General features: G+C 38.0%; 1 protein-coding gene across 1 annotated transcript in view; it reads right to left on the reverse strand.

The window, feature by feature from the left end:
* Window positions 1-393: 393 nt before the first annotated feature.
* The window catches only part of LOC140245636 (carboxy-terminal domain RNA polymerase II polypeptide A small phosphatase 1-like), a 54,983-nt gene continuing 40,992 nt past the window's right edge, over window positions 394-14,384 (reverse strand). Inside the window, exons 6-9 of the mRNA XM_072325198.1 lie at window positions 6,530-6,622; window positions 3,197-3,295; window positions 1,940-2,026; window positions 394-1,124 (exon numbers count right to left, since the gene is read on the reverse strand). Coding sequence (XP_072181299.1) covers window positions 987-1,124; window positions 1,940-2,026; window positions 3,197-3,295; window positions 6,530-6,622 — 417 coding nt within the window. The 3' untranslated portion in view covers window positions 394-986. The remainder of the gene's footprint in view (window positions 1,125-1,939; window positions 2,027-3,196; window positions 3,296-6,529; window positions 6,623-14,384) is intronic.

Genomic DNA, 14,384 nt, shown 5'->3' on the forward strand with positions numbered 1-14,384 from the left:
TTCTTGCTGAAAAAGATTTGATTTTGAAAAAAAAAAAGACCAAACAAAGAAACTTGATACACACTGGCAGTGATAACACATGTCCAAATGATGAAATTTACTGTCTGCTGCCAATCTGTGAACCCCATAACACATGGCGGTTCTGCTTGTTCACAACATATTGCTCTTAAAAGCAAAGGAGTTTGCGTCATAAGTTTTGTGAGTACCATAGATTAGGTACATGCTGTGCACCCCTTGAAGGTTACTTACTCATCAATTGTGTTGAGTTCCTTGTACCAACACAAATTTGGCAGTTGACTCATTAATCATCTACCTATAACTTCAGAGATTCTCCTCTTGCACTTGAGAGATCTGTGTGGGCAGGAGGCAAATATCAAACATCTTTTTTTTTTTTTTTTTTGTTAAATCAGTTAAATTTGCCAGCTGGATTTAAGGCTTTCTATCTTGAATAAATATATATGAAGAAAGGGAGAGTGAGAGAGAGTTCTCTTCTTCTGATCCTTCGGGAATTTCAAAGAAAAACTTGCTCTGGCCATTTTGTTGTCATGCCGACGAGATGAGGTTGGCGGTCTAGTTCTTCTATTGTTGAAGAGCCTGAACAAAGGGGGCAGGAGGTTGAATGTCTGGTAGAATTCTGGGTCTGGTATATGCGGCTCTGCGGATCAACGGTAAACATATTGTACAACATATCCATAGAAGCACAAAAATATATCTGCATTATATATTTCCCTCTGTGTTTTGTCAATGTATGTATCTGTTCTTTTGCTTCCTATATCTTTTGTCATTCTGCTGTTTTTCACATATTTTTTAAAATCTTTTGGCAGTTCAGTTATTTCTTGGAGAGAAATCGGGTGTCGGTGGCGACGACCTCCGTCTCTGAGAAACTGAAGATTCCGATTGGGCGGATGGATTCCGAAATGAGAGAGCGCCAAGGAAGGAAGGAAGGATGACTTGAGGGGTGAAGCGGCTTCCCCCTTCCCTCTCTCCTAGCGCTTTATGTGATTGTGGTTCTCCTTCTTGAGGATCTTGTAGACGTCTTCCTCCTGGGAGATGCGTTCCAGGAGGGGGAGTACATCCAGGAGCTCGGTGTCGGACATGTCGTCGAACCACGAACTGACTGGGATCTGGGGGATGAGGGGGAAAGGGGTTAATCATTACACACTTTGTGTACACTCTTTGTGTTCATAATTGTTCAATTCATTACATTCCATTTCATTTGTAAGGGTTTTTACCCAAAAATTGGAATTTTGACATACATCTAAACATCAAACAATTGTTTACAGAAATGTGAAAATCTTATGCATACAGAATGAACCTTACATGATAATCAAAGTTCCAGGATACACTTTAAGTCTAAAGAGTATGTCATTTTCCTATAGAAACTGAAATAGTGTGTTGGTGAACCAACAGGAAAGCAGATGCTATGAGGATAGGTCCCAGAAAAGAAGTTGTCACACATACAAATGTACAATGTATATCTAGATGCACACACACATGCACATACACTTCATGCAGTGATACCTTTACCAGCTTCATATAGTACAGAATTTGACTACTACATATCTGCAAACCCTAAAATTCAGTATAAAGAGGACTATTCAAAACTGGGGAAGAAGAATGCAAAAACTACAAGAATCGCCCATTCATTACTATCACCATGCCTTGACAAAAATGAGAACACAAGGTTAAAAAAAAAACCCAAACTTCTTCTTTCTGAGGAAGTAGAAATGTTCCTATTAAAATGGGAACACTTGGCAGGTATGCTACTGCCACCATTTTCTTGAAGCCCGCAACTGACATAAGAGAGGCTCAATTTGATTGCTTGGATTCAACATTCATCAAACTCCCAGATTCACAGAAACAATTCCTCATCTTTCTTTCTTTCTGTTTTTCCACTTGCAAGCTTCTGGATATAAGTGCAGTTAGATGGCACACTCACTGCGTTATCTTGGTGGAAGATGTAAGAAGCGGGAGAATTGTCCACAATGACGATTCGTTCTAGTTTGCGCCCAAGCCGACTGAGATCCTGGGGGAAAAAAAGAGAAGGGAAGTTGAATCATGAAAATTATATGTAAATAAAAACAAACTACCAAACAAATAAGCAAAACCCAAACACATGGAAATAATAAAAAATACCAATCCCCCTTAACTAAAGTGTATCGGTGGTAATTCAAAACTATATTAAAGGCAACGTTAAATAGAGAAAAATCAAACAGTCATAATGGTCAAGTTTTGTAAAAACTGAACTTGACCTACAAGTTTTCCATGTTTCCACAAGATAGTGACATCGGTCACTGAAAACTGTGTGTGCCAAACAATGGAGGCAATGCTGTCAGCCATCTCAAAACTCTTCCATAGACTATTACCCCAGTAATCAACATTTATTTAGAGAAATGAATATTAGTTTTGAAATGGCTGAGATATCCAAAACAAAGAGGTCTTAATAAAAGGTGGGACCCCAACTTTTATTAGGACCACTTTGTTTTACTTTTTTTTTTGAGGGGATATCTCAGCCATTTCAAAAGCACTTTTCATCAAATAGATTCTTAATCACTCTTAGAATAATTGTATGCTCTTTCATAATTCCTATATTTCTCATTATCTTACAAAAATTATCAATCCCCTATCTCAACCAAAACTATACCATTCCATTGATGGGAGATCATCTTACTCTGAGGTTATTACAAATTATATCACTCTTTTGGGGAAAAATGTGAACCTTCTAAAAAATAAAAAAAATAAAAAAAAACTGTTTTAATGTAGGTCCAATTATGTAAAATTTATTGGTTGTTTAACCCACAAAATGGACAAGAAAACAAAATACTTTCAAACATGAACACAATCATACATTTCACCTGATCATGAACATAACCTGCAGGTATTGGATATATCACCGCAATCATCGCTCTTCAGAAAAGTGTGTCCAACCTTCAAACAAGATGTACGCATATTTTGAAAACAGACTCGCCCTTATCTACAACAGCTCATCAGATCTCCCTAACATCAGTATGGCCTGTTTTCTATGAAAGCTTTTCCCAATTTTCCCACAAAATCTTTGGTGCTGCATAGTAATGTGGACAAGGGTGGTCCATTCTCTTCACAGGTGTAAACAACAATAGTACTGCTTCTCATCTTTCAATTGTAAAGTCCATCTGATTGCTCAGGAAGTACAGCTAGGTGGCAGCGTATAGAGTACCTTGATGTAGTTGCCTCTGTGGAACACGCAGGATTCCCGAAAAAGCCGACACCTGAAGACACCCCACTTGTCCAAGAGGTCAGCGACTGGGTCTGCATACTGCATTACAACATATCAAATGGAAAGAAATCAATTACATCACATGGAAGGGGTAGGCCTAAGGGGCTTTGTAAAGAGTCTCAATGCATTGATTTAATACCACTTTGGAAACCTTGAGGTTTTTGGAATTGTCGTTTTCTACTAGTGCGGGGAAGGGGTGGGGGAGCAATGAATTCAGACTTTCACATCGGTCAACACAAATTGATGACCGCTATAGCAGGAAACCTTTCTAGGAAGACTAATTTCTGGATGATATGAAGCAGACCAAGAAACATTAACCCTAAACCTAGCACTTTAAAGCCAACATAAAAATTAGGCTAAAATTTATTTCCACTTTTCTAAAGAGTTTTAAAAAGACTATATTCTGAGCTTTAAAATGATAAATAACTTGTTAAAACTGGACCATCTTAAACCACATTCAAAAAGTGACCGAAATAAGGGAGTTAGAAGGTGCAGTAGCATATTTAGGATTTAAAGATTAGGGTCACTCGGGCCTACTAGGCTAGTTGGCATATGTGTATCTTTCAGTGAAAGCAGCACTTTGCTGCAAACACACAGTTCAGAAGAAGTGCAAAGATCTTGATTTCATTTTGTTTTCAAGCCGCCAAATTTTGACAGTACATGTATGTAGAGAAAAGAATATGCTCTAGATCATGACAAACTTTAAAAATTTGAGTCGGTCAACCGAAATGACTATTCTGATCCATTTCAGAGAATTCTAATCTGTAACATTTTGTGGGTTTTGAGCTGGCCGGTCACAGTTTTGCTGACACGCGATTATCTTCTTCTCCAGCAGGCCTGCACTAATTTTTTTTAATTTGATTTTTGTAATGTACCCAGGTGGGCAACAAATGAAGATAGATGTTGAACCAACCTCCTCTGCCCATGCTAAGGGAGGTTTTTAAAATAAAAAGCTGCCACAACGAAACGCTACAACCCTGCTTCCCTGCTTGCCATGGGGAACATAACGCTAATTGCTGGGCAAGTGATATGAATGTGTACTTGCCTGTCAAATGTATAGACTGCTTTTCCTAGTTGCCCATTCTGGCAGGGAAATAAAGCCCTGTAATAGAGGTACTTGGTAGCTTTCCTTCCAAAATACTATTAAATAGAGTATTAACTGGAGGTATTTATAGTATTTTGCACTTGTCCTGAAAATTGAAGGCTCTAGAAGAGCTGTTTCAATGAGGCCTCATCTTATGGCTGCACTGAAATACTTTGGTAGTGATAGCTACAGTACGACTTCCAGTAGAGGTGCTTCCCGGCTTTCGCTTGTGTGTTATCTTTGCATGGGACTGTTTATATTATCCTCTTCTAGCTAAACATCATAAAAAAGTGAAGGCAGAAATATATAGTACAAGTTGTACTTCAAGGCACAGATCAGCAAAACACTGTTAACAAAAGGGCGATGTCACACAAACCTAGTAATGAACAAACATTTTCACGATTTGTTTACTGTTAATAAAACATGGTGTATTATAGTGGAAAAATCAAATGCAATCACAACATTTAGACCCACATATCTATATCTGTGTTGGTGAGTTTTGTACATGTGATCTTTCGCAAGTCGTCATGATTTTTTTTTTATCCATAAGCTTGTGGCTTAAAAGAATCTGTGTGACCAATCATACTTTTTGTGAATTCCCAAACAACATTCCTATCTAAAATGCAGGACAGTAATATAACTATTATTATTATCATTATTATTATTATCATTTTTTTTTTTTTTTTTTGGTGTGTACTTGTTCTAACAAAGTTGTATAAAATCAGCAAGGTAACTTTCTTGACATCCATAGGTATAAATAACAGGATCATCCTGCTGTGGTTTCCCATCCTGATACCTTGTTTTGTTTATTTACCCAAAGCACAAGTGGGTCTCAACTCCAAAGGGGAATAAAATAGTTCCTACATACACCATAGGTGTGGTACGATGTTCTGTATGTACAACACATAAACACACACATAAAATGTAATATATCTATCCTAGATGGGCTACATACATGGATGTCTGCTCAACAACAGATTTATAACTTCACACTCAACCTTAGAATCATGTTTACTTTTTTTTCGATGGGCACTTTTCTGGGTGTCAAATGATCATGCTGTATGTCAATGCGTGGCATACCTCCTTGTCGCCTCTGAAACACAGCTGTTCAACTGAGTTGCTGACGATTGTCTTATCTCATAATGTACATTACATTGCATCAAATAAAGTGCTTGTTTTCTACTTCGTATATGTTGGACAGTATATCACTGTCTTTAAAACAAAACAGAAACAACACGTGTTACAGTACACCATTTAAAAAAGAATTATGTGGTAACGCATGTCTGTTCATAAAACAGAACTGAATATATCGCACCTTCAGGCATGAAATATTCTTGAAACTAGCCCAAAGAACATTTCCCCACATCAGTATACAGTAATCACAAACTAAAAATGAATGATGACTTTAACACTGTATCATAGAAACTATATGACAAGTGAATGTGTGATCTGATATTTGCATATATATACAGGGTATATTGCATTTATAATTGTGTCATGTATATTTGTGTCTGTGTGTGTGTGTGTGTGTGTGCGGGGGGGGGGGAGGGTGCTTACCTCATAAGTTATGTTCACAATGTTTGTCATCTTTGAAGTTTTATACTTTATGAGTAGCTTGTAGTTTTGAATTACTGTGTATGTCCACACAACATCTAATCATAACAATTTAATTTTCAAGCGTGATTCCCACTTGATTATATTGCAGAACTAGAAGAAATACATGTCACACGTAAAGCTATTTAAATGAAAAATGTGTAAGGATACATAGTAGTGTACAACATGTGTTGGAGGTCGTCCCAGAAACTGAGGGGGAATAGGGTTTACAGATGGGTCATGCTAACTTTTGAGTTTGTTGATTATCGTGTCGAAATGATGCTAAAACATGAGTGGGGACCCCCACAGCTTGTAGATAGATTGTAAACCCTATTCATTAATTACAGATGTCTTATGGTTCTAATCAAAGACTAATCTTTAAGATTGCTAACTTTACACTGCATCTACACAGGGCAGAATTACAACCTAATCATCTAAGATTGTGACTTCAAGCTAATCCGTAAGTTTAGGAATGTTATATTAATGAACAGAACTATAGATATCATGTAGGGCCTATGTTTGTGTGTGGCGGCAGGGAGGTTGCCCGCTCATAAATATCACATAATATTTGTGTTTGTGTGTTGGGGGGAACTCACCTTTGCGAGGCTGGCTGTAAATAACACACACTCGTAGAGCTGTCCAACTCTCTGCAAGAATTCATCCACGTGCGGCCTCTTTAATACATACACCTGGGGAACAAAAACAAAAGACAATGCACAGAACATACACACTTGTAATATCATCCTTATAAATGAAATGTGCGCCCAAAACATGCATTCACTAATGACCCAAATTCTGGGGAAATTCCCAGTCCCTAGCATTTCAACACAGAAATTGAAGCCTCTGATGAAAAGGGCTAATCTACAAATACATGTATACATATACCGTTAATACAATACTCTTCACCACAAAATCTGATTCCATATGTTTGAAATACATGTACATACAAAAACTCTCTACATAGTCTACAAGTCTGGCGTCATCGTACTACTAAATCGTTTCTTCTTCCCCCTCCCAATTTTCTTTTTTTCCCCCTTATTATATTTATAATTAACTATATCCATGTGAACACCTATCTTTTCTTTTCTTTTTTCTTTACCATTACTTTCCAAGAAAAGGGGGGGGGGGGGATACTGAATCATGCTTACCACGACTTTAGGTTTGACCCGATGTCTTTTTAAAATCTAAACGTAGCCTTTGTGCAAGACTCTGTGGCTCATGTTTTACTTTGCTAAGACTTTGCCTAAACATGGGACTCCCTCTTTCCCAAGATCTGTTATTGGAGATGGCTTACAGTATCAGCATAAGTATGATCTATGATCTATTTGCATCACACTGATGCACAGTGCACAGGGCAGTGTGCACAGGGCAGTGCATTAGCTCAGTTGGCGGGCGCATCTGCCTCAAGATCCAAAGGACTATGGTTCAATTCGCGGGTACCACTATAAAGCAAAGAGCAGGGTGTTTAAAACGGTTTAAGTGGTCCTGCCTTACATCCAACTGGACCCCATGGGCTATCCAGCCGTCTTCTCAGATGAAAATAAACAAACAAGCACAAGAAGACTCTACTCCCCCTCATCTACACTTTTCTTCTCAATCTCCCCATCTCTTCTCTCTACAGTCCTTTACAGGACTTCCCACATGGTGTACCACAAACCTCTCCCTATGTTCAAGTATCAGAATAGTCATGGTTAAATTTTATTTGTTTTTGTTTGTGTTTTTTTTTTAGCAAGCAACCTGGGAGTAAAACATTTGTTTTCTCCCATTTTCCTCCCTATGATCTCCTTTTCTTGATATCATGCTAATTTCTCTTTGACCTATGAAAGACCTGGACAGAAAGGCCACCCACTATTAAAGATGACAGCATTACTTCATGGGTGACTGCGACCTTTTTATCTTGAAAAAGTGAAATATCTAAATGCCATAAGGATTTGTACCCAGCATTCAGATTCACTTTCAATGAACATTGCATATTCTCTTGGTTGGATTTTTTACTCAAAAATATTCGAGCGAGCTCGGGCATGGAGAGCCGTTTCCCTGTGCAGCACACCCGAGGCAAAGTTTCCCTCGACAGGCATCTAAACCTCTGTCGCTGAAGATGAGTGCTTCTTCATATTGAGAGGAACTATCACTCTGAACCAAGATGCACAATTGGAGATCCAAAGTAAATCATTCAAAGACCAGGGGCTAGAAATGAGTGAAACTCACTTCCTCATTGTTATAACATTGCTGGATCATAACTGTACGTTGAGTACCCGGTACATGGGTTCAAGATTGAGGGCATGTACAGTGTTTCATACAATGTAATGTAACGTTATCGAATGTAAATAAGAGGAAACGACAAATGCAAAGGAATTTCCTGCCAGTAACATGGCAAGTCAGAGGTCGAAATGAACACTATCCCCGTTGAGTTGACTCACAGCACGGATAGCATTGGGGGGGGGGGGGATGACCACCGACTCATTACTATTCTGACTGTCTAGATTGAAGCGCTCGCATTCTCGGTGAAAGATGAAGGAAGTTACAATGTAGGTGTGACCCCTACTAATGAACCTAACGACAGACTGATCCCTACAGGTGCATTTTTAAGTAGGCTTTAGCATTATGATTCAAATTCCTTGGACATTTTATAGCCCATGAAAACCAACAAGCCACTTCAGGCCTACAGTTACGGGATCTGGCTGTGAGGGAAATGCACATTAAAAGTGCTGCAATCAAAGGCTAAAGGGAAAAATTGGGAACAGCGCCATATCAATATGGGGTATGGGGGATGAGACTAGGGGAGCGCCCGGTGACTAAATGCTACATGTCGCATGATGCATCACAGAGCACTTATCAATTGGCACATCAGCTGCTGGGTCTTCATGATCAGCTGAAAAGCAGGACCTGAGGTTTAAAGGGGAATATCATCTGTTTCAAGCTCGACAACAGCCCCCTCCCCTTCAAACTTCATATCAATCAGTTTAATACACAACAAGAAAACTACGCTGCACACAATTTTAACCCAGAAATTGCTCCTATACACAAAACTTAGAATATTGGTAACACTAAATGCTTACACAAATAATCTAAAATCAATTATACATGTATTTTGCAAAACAAAGCAATATAAGCACTAGCAAATTATAGTTCATAACCAACAACAAGAAAAAAAAAATTTACAGGCAATATCAATTCATGTCATTATGGTTTGTTTCTCATACTCATACTCTATTCTATGGGCAAGTCCAAGCTATTTGATCACACAAGACTGAAAATTCAAAATGAGTCAATCTACATAAACTTGGTATCATTTTAAAGCTAAGAAGTTAAAATACATGAATTTCAAAAAGAAAAAGTAAAAATCCTTCCGCATAACCAGCAATAAATTAATTAATCTGCATAAATTGAAATTTAGAGTAACGCGTGGGACATTCAAAAAATCAGCATTTTAAAATATATCTTTCAATTTTTACAAGTTTTTATGAAAATAAGTATGGTGACCTTAAGTCTGACTTTACCAGAACAAGTTATCATGACTGTGATTTTCAGTTTCTCAACTGATTAAATATGCAAATGAGGGATGGGCAAAAATTAGCATGTCCCACGCGTTACTTTTTTAGGTCATTATTTCTCATTTGCATAAAAGTTAATGATTTAATTGACTTGAAACTTTCAAAAGACCAAATTCACAATGGACCTAATCATATCCAAGAGATAAAAAGTTAGTCTGATAAATCTCATACTTGTAATTTTCAATTAAATTTAGTAACGCGTGGGACATTTTAGTAACGCGTGGGACGATTTGTGTACAAGTCAATGGAAGTGTACTAAATCTTAGTCTTCTATGGGAAATGTGTACATTATTGAGGGATTTTTGTAATTTTCTGAATTCTGACTTGAAATTTGGTGAAAAGTTCCACTTTGGACAAGTAATTCACAAAAGATTATTACTTGCTATTTTCAAGGTCACATTCAAAGTCAAATGTCAAAAAATAAAGGATAACACAGGCATTTCATATTTTTTATTATATCTATTGTTCTGGTGGGTCTAAATCATTCAAATTTGCAAGAATTTATCAGAAATACATCTATTCAGATAATTAGTACCCCATATTAAAGTTTCTCTGAGCAAATGTGCAATTCACATCACAATATTCATAGTGACAAAATGTCCCACTCGTTACTTGTCCCACGCGTTACTATACCTATCTTTCTATACTTGACCTTGAGAGAAAACAGTTTCATGATTTTCTCTGAAAAGTTTTGTTTCAGGTACAGTTATTGTTGTAGAAAAAGATGTTTGTAATGATTTTATAGTATACCAAGTATTTTCACAATAATTGAGATATAAGTAAAAGAAGAAAAAAAGGACAATTTTTGTGGTCCCACGCGTTACTGGAGAATAAATTTGCATAAATTAAATACTGGACGCGTGATTCTCATTATTTCTATTGTTTTGAACGAAGATACCTACTAGCTATCAAAAGCAACCCAAAATATGAAGTTTCAATCTTAACAGTGCAGTATAGGGCTAAATCTTTTTGTGATGTCCCACGCGTTACTGGTGCAAAATAGCTTGGACTTGCCCCTATCTGTTATACCATATTATTTTCAATACACTCTTTTTTGCTGTAAATTTTACAAGAATACATGTTTATGAGCCCCCTTTTTCTGTTAGACTTAAACACATATCCAGAGAAAAGACATTTTGTTGGCTGCACAAGAGGAGCCAAAACATACCAGCACTCATGTTGTGTTGTCTCTAATATTAAACTACTATTCATATCACTGTGCATAGTTTTCTCTATGTGAAGAGCAGTCTTCAGAATATTATCTTACAATGTTTTTTTTGCACAAGTGGACAGCCTATCAATCTATTACTTTCACTTTCTACGACTTCACATAACATTCACACTGACGTGAATCAGCAAAGAACAAAATCACAAGATTTGCTTCGTGATAGATATCATGAAGATTCTTGCCAGTGTTAACATAGAAATCTCACTAAATAGCGTGATCAAACATCACACTCTAAATCTCGAGAAATCTTGCAACTGTTTCCAGCATTATTATGACAATTTGCACTGTGGCGATTGTGTGAACCGTAGAGCTAATAATCTTGGCATTTTTTAGGATATATCTGAAACCCCCTAAAAACAAATTGTGCACAGCTTCATCAGTGACATTTATGTAGATACACACAAAGCCAAAGAATTTTGGCCGGAGCCGATCATTACTGATGAGCGCAGGATTCTACGCACACATCCGCTGACAAGCAGTTACATTCTTACAGGCCTCCACATATGGTTTTCGAATGTACCCCAGTGGGCAGCAAATGAAGATAGAGTTGATCAAGGCAACCTCTTCTCCCCTTGCAACCAAGTCTTTGAGATACCTGAACATGATCAGTAGTGTCCAAGCAGTCACCACAGTTCCAAACCATTGTGGTGCATGGCTATCAATGGCTGATTTCAGAGGAAATACAATGTATGGAACATGTGAATTGCAGTCTATGCTTTTCTAAGAGTGTGGACCTTTCTTTGATACATAGCATTGGGCAAACAAATGGAAAAAAAAATAACACTATGAACAAAACGCCGAAGGGCAAGCATATGAGATGCAAGTCACTGCATCAATGCCAAAAGCCACTGGAGCTCCAAATACTGTATACGCTGTTATTTTCGCATACAGATATTTTTTGCAAATGAGGAGGTCATGGACATTTTCGCGAGATGAATTGACACAGAGGCCTTCATAAGTGCACTATTACCTTTTGAATAGCGTATGGTGACATTTTTGGGTGTTGTTAAATTCACAGTCCAACTGTGATTCGCGGAATTCGCAAAAATTAAACCCTTGCGAAAATATCAGCTTTCTACAGCATTTGAAAAGTGCCATCACTGCTGCAACTTGGCAATGCTGGCACAGACCATTCAATTCAGCAGAAACCAAGACAGCATGCGAACGACAGCTAATGTTCCATGTTCTATCAAGAGCCAGCTTGCACCTTTAAAATGTCACAAATTCCCCCCCCCCCCCCCCCCCATCTAGTTGTTGAGGTGATAAGATACCAATATCAGCAAGGGTATTTTTAGTCAAAATGTGAAGCGTCCATCTTGTGTCCCTTCTCAAGACCTCCACACACTTTCAAATCACCCCTCAGCAGAAAGGTTGTCATTCTGCCAAATCCAGCCTACGGCTGACAAATGGTCATACCAGCTGAATCCTTTTCTCACAGGCACACTCTACATATAGTTACATTCAGACGACAAGCCTTAACCTCGAGGTTAGGAAACCTCGAGGTTAAGCTTGTAGTTAGGGACCGTGTAGACGCACTCGTAGTTAGCTAACCTCGAGGTTAGCTCGATGTTAAGAGCTACGAGATATCTTAGGGTTAGCACTCTAACCACGAGCTGGGGGGGGGGGGGGAAGGGTCCCCACTCGTAGTTAAGCACCGTGTGGACACAAAAATCAACGAACTCAAATGGGCAGGAGTTTAAGCTTCGTCGTGTGGACGCACGTCGAAGTTAGGGGGCAAGAGCCTAAACTCGAGGTTTCCTAACCTCGAGGTTACGGCTTGTCGTCTGAACATAACTATTGTATAAAAGCCCTCTCAAGCCAGAATGGTATCTAACAATTTCCTTTTCAGTGACCATATCAATAAAGATCAGCACCTCCAGAGCCCCAAGATAGTTTCAAGAAAAAGAAAAAAAAACACTTAAATTTATAAAGGATTTTTTTTTCTTCAAAAAAGTGTTAATAAACTTTGCTTTTCTTCAATGCTCACATTAATGAAGGTTTACATCATATGATATAGTAAGAAGGCAAAGGCAATGTAATAATATAATAAATTTGCTGGCTGTTTTTTATTCTTTCAATACTTGACATATTCTCCTTTTGTCATTGTGTTTTTTCCTTTTTTACAAAAGCAACATAACAAACTATATCAGAAGTCTACATCAATTTCACTGAAGGAATATACCTCATTTTTTGAATATCTAGAGCAAAAACTTCTGAGCCTATACATGTAAGAGTTAAGAAAGGCATCAACATCATCACTTCAATGCACATATATGATAATTACACACAAACTCATTTAAGTTAAGAGTATCAGTTTTTATCCCTCATGTTATGAGACATCATGTATTTTGTTATTTGCCATTATATGTTGATTGTTTTGTCTTTGTCTTGTCCTGTTCTTATGTTTTACTTGCTTCGAACACATTGGTAACAGAAATTTAATGAATATTTTTAGGTCAGCCGAAAATAAGGGACGTTTCCTTTCTGGCTGCTGCCTACCACAGCATTTCTTTTTACACTGTTTAACTGATATGTTTGTAAAAGTATTTTGTATTCTAATGTTGATGTATGTGTTTGTTGTTGTTTTTTTTTTCTTCAATATCTTCTTTGCTTTGGTGAAATAAAGAAACTTGAAGATATCACTGTTCATAAGCAGAGTACAAATTTAGATTGCCATTACTCCCCCCCTCCCCCCAATGTCACTGCTCAATTTGCGTGTACTGTCACAGACCAGTTTACAGATTGTAATAGTTCAAACTAGAAATGTCGCTACAGCGACTGGTTATACCCCCGCCAAACAACATTTCATAAGCTTTGGTCAAAAAACTGAGGAAGTAGTTAAATCCGCAAGATCTTTCCTTGATCTTCTGCCATTAATATGCCGTTACCATGGCAACGTACTTTCGGGTACTGTCGAAAAATGCGTCTTGCACATCTACAACCAAAGGCACACATCTGTACCAAGTTTCACGGAAATTGGGCAAAAACTGAGGAAGTAGTTTGCAACACAAAATTTTCCATCATTTTGGCTCATAATATGTGAGCTGTTACCATGGCAACATACTTTTTGTCACTGTCAAAAAATGTGTCATGCTGACCTATATCCTAAGACAAACATTCAATATGAATTCCATGAGAATTAGAAGAACACTGATGAAGCAGTTCTGCCATGAAGCATTTTGCCCTATATTTTACCAATAACATGCCGTTACCATGGCAACGCACTTTTTGCCACTGCGGAAATATGTGTCTTGCACATTAACATATTCAGAACATCTGTACCTAATTTCATAAAAATTGATCAAAAACTGTGGGAGGAGTTCGCGACGCAAGATTTGTACCCATTTTTGCCCATAATATGCCGTTACCATGGCAACGTACTTTTGGGTAAGTACTGTCAAAAAATACGTCTTGCACATCTACAACCCAAGGCAAACATCTGTGCCAAGTTATATGGGAATCGGTTGAAAACTGAGGAAGTAGTTCGCGACGCAAGATTTGCAATGGACCGACCGCCCGACCGACCGCCCGCCCGACCGACCGCCCGACCGTCCGCTGATTCCTATACCCCCTTCAAACTTCGTTTGGCGGGGGTATAATGACCCTTAATTTGAGACCACCATAACAAAGCAGTTGTAAAGCTAGATTTAAATGGATATCACCCACTTT

The sequence above is a fragment of the Diadema setosum genome, chromosome 22 (assembly GCF_964275005.1).
Source record: "Diadema setosum chromosome 22, eeDiaSeto1, whole genome shotgun sequence".
Taxonomy (NCBI): domain Eukaryota; kingdom Metazoa; phylum Echinodermata; class Echinoidea; order Diadematoida; family Diadematidae; genus Diadema; species Diadema setosum.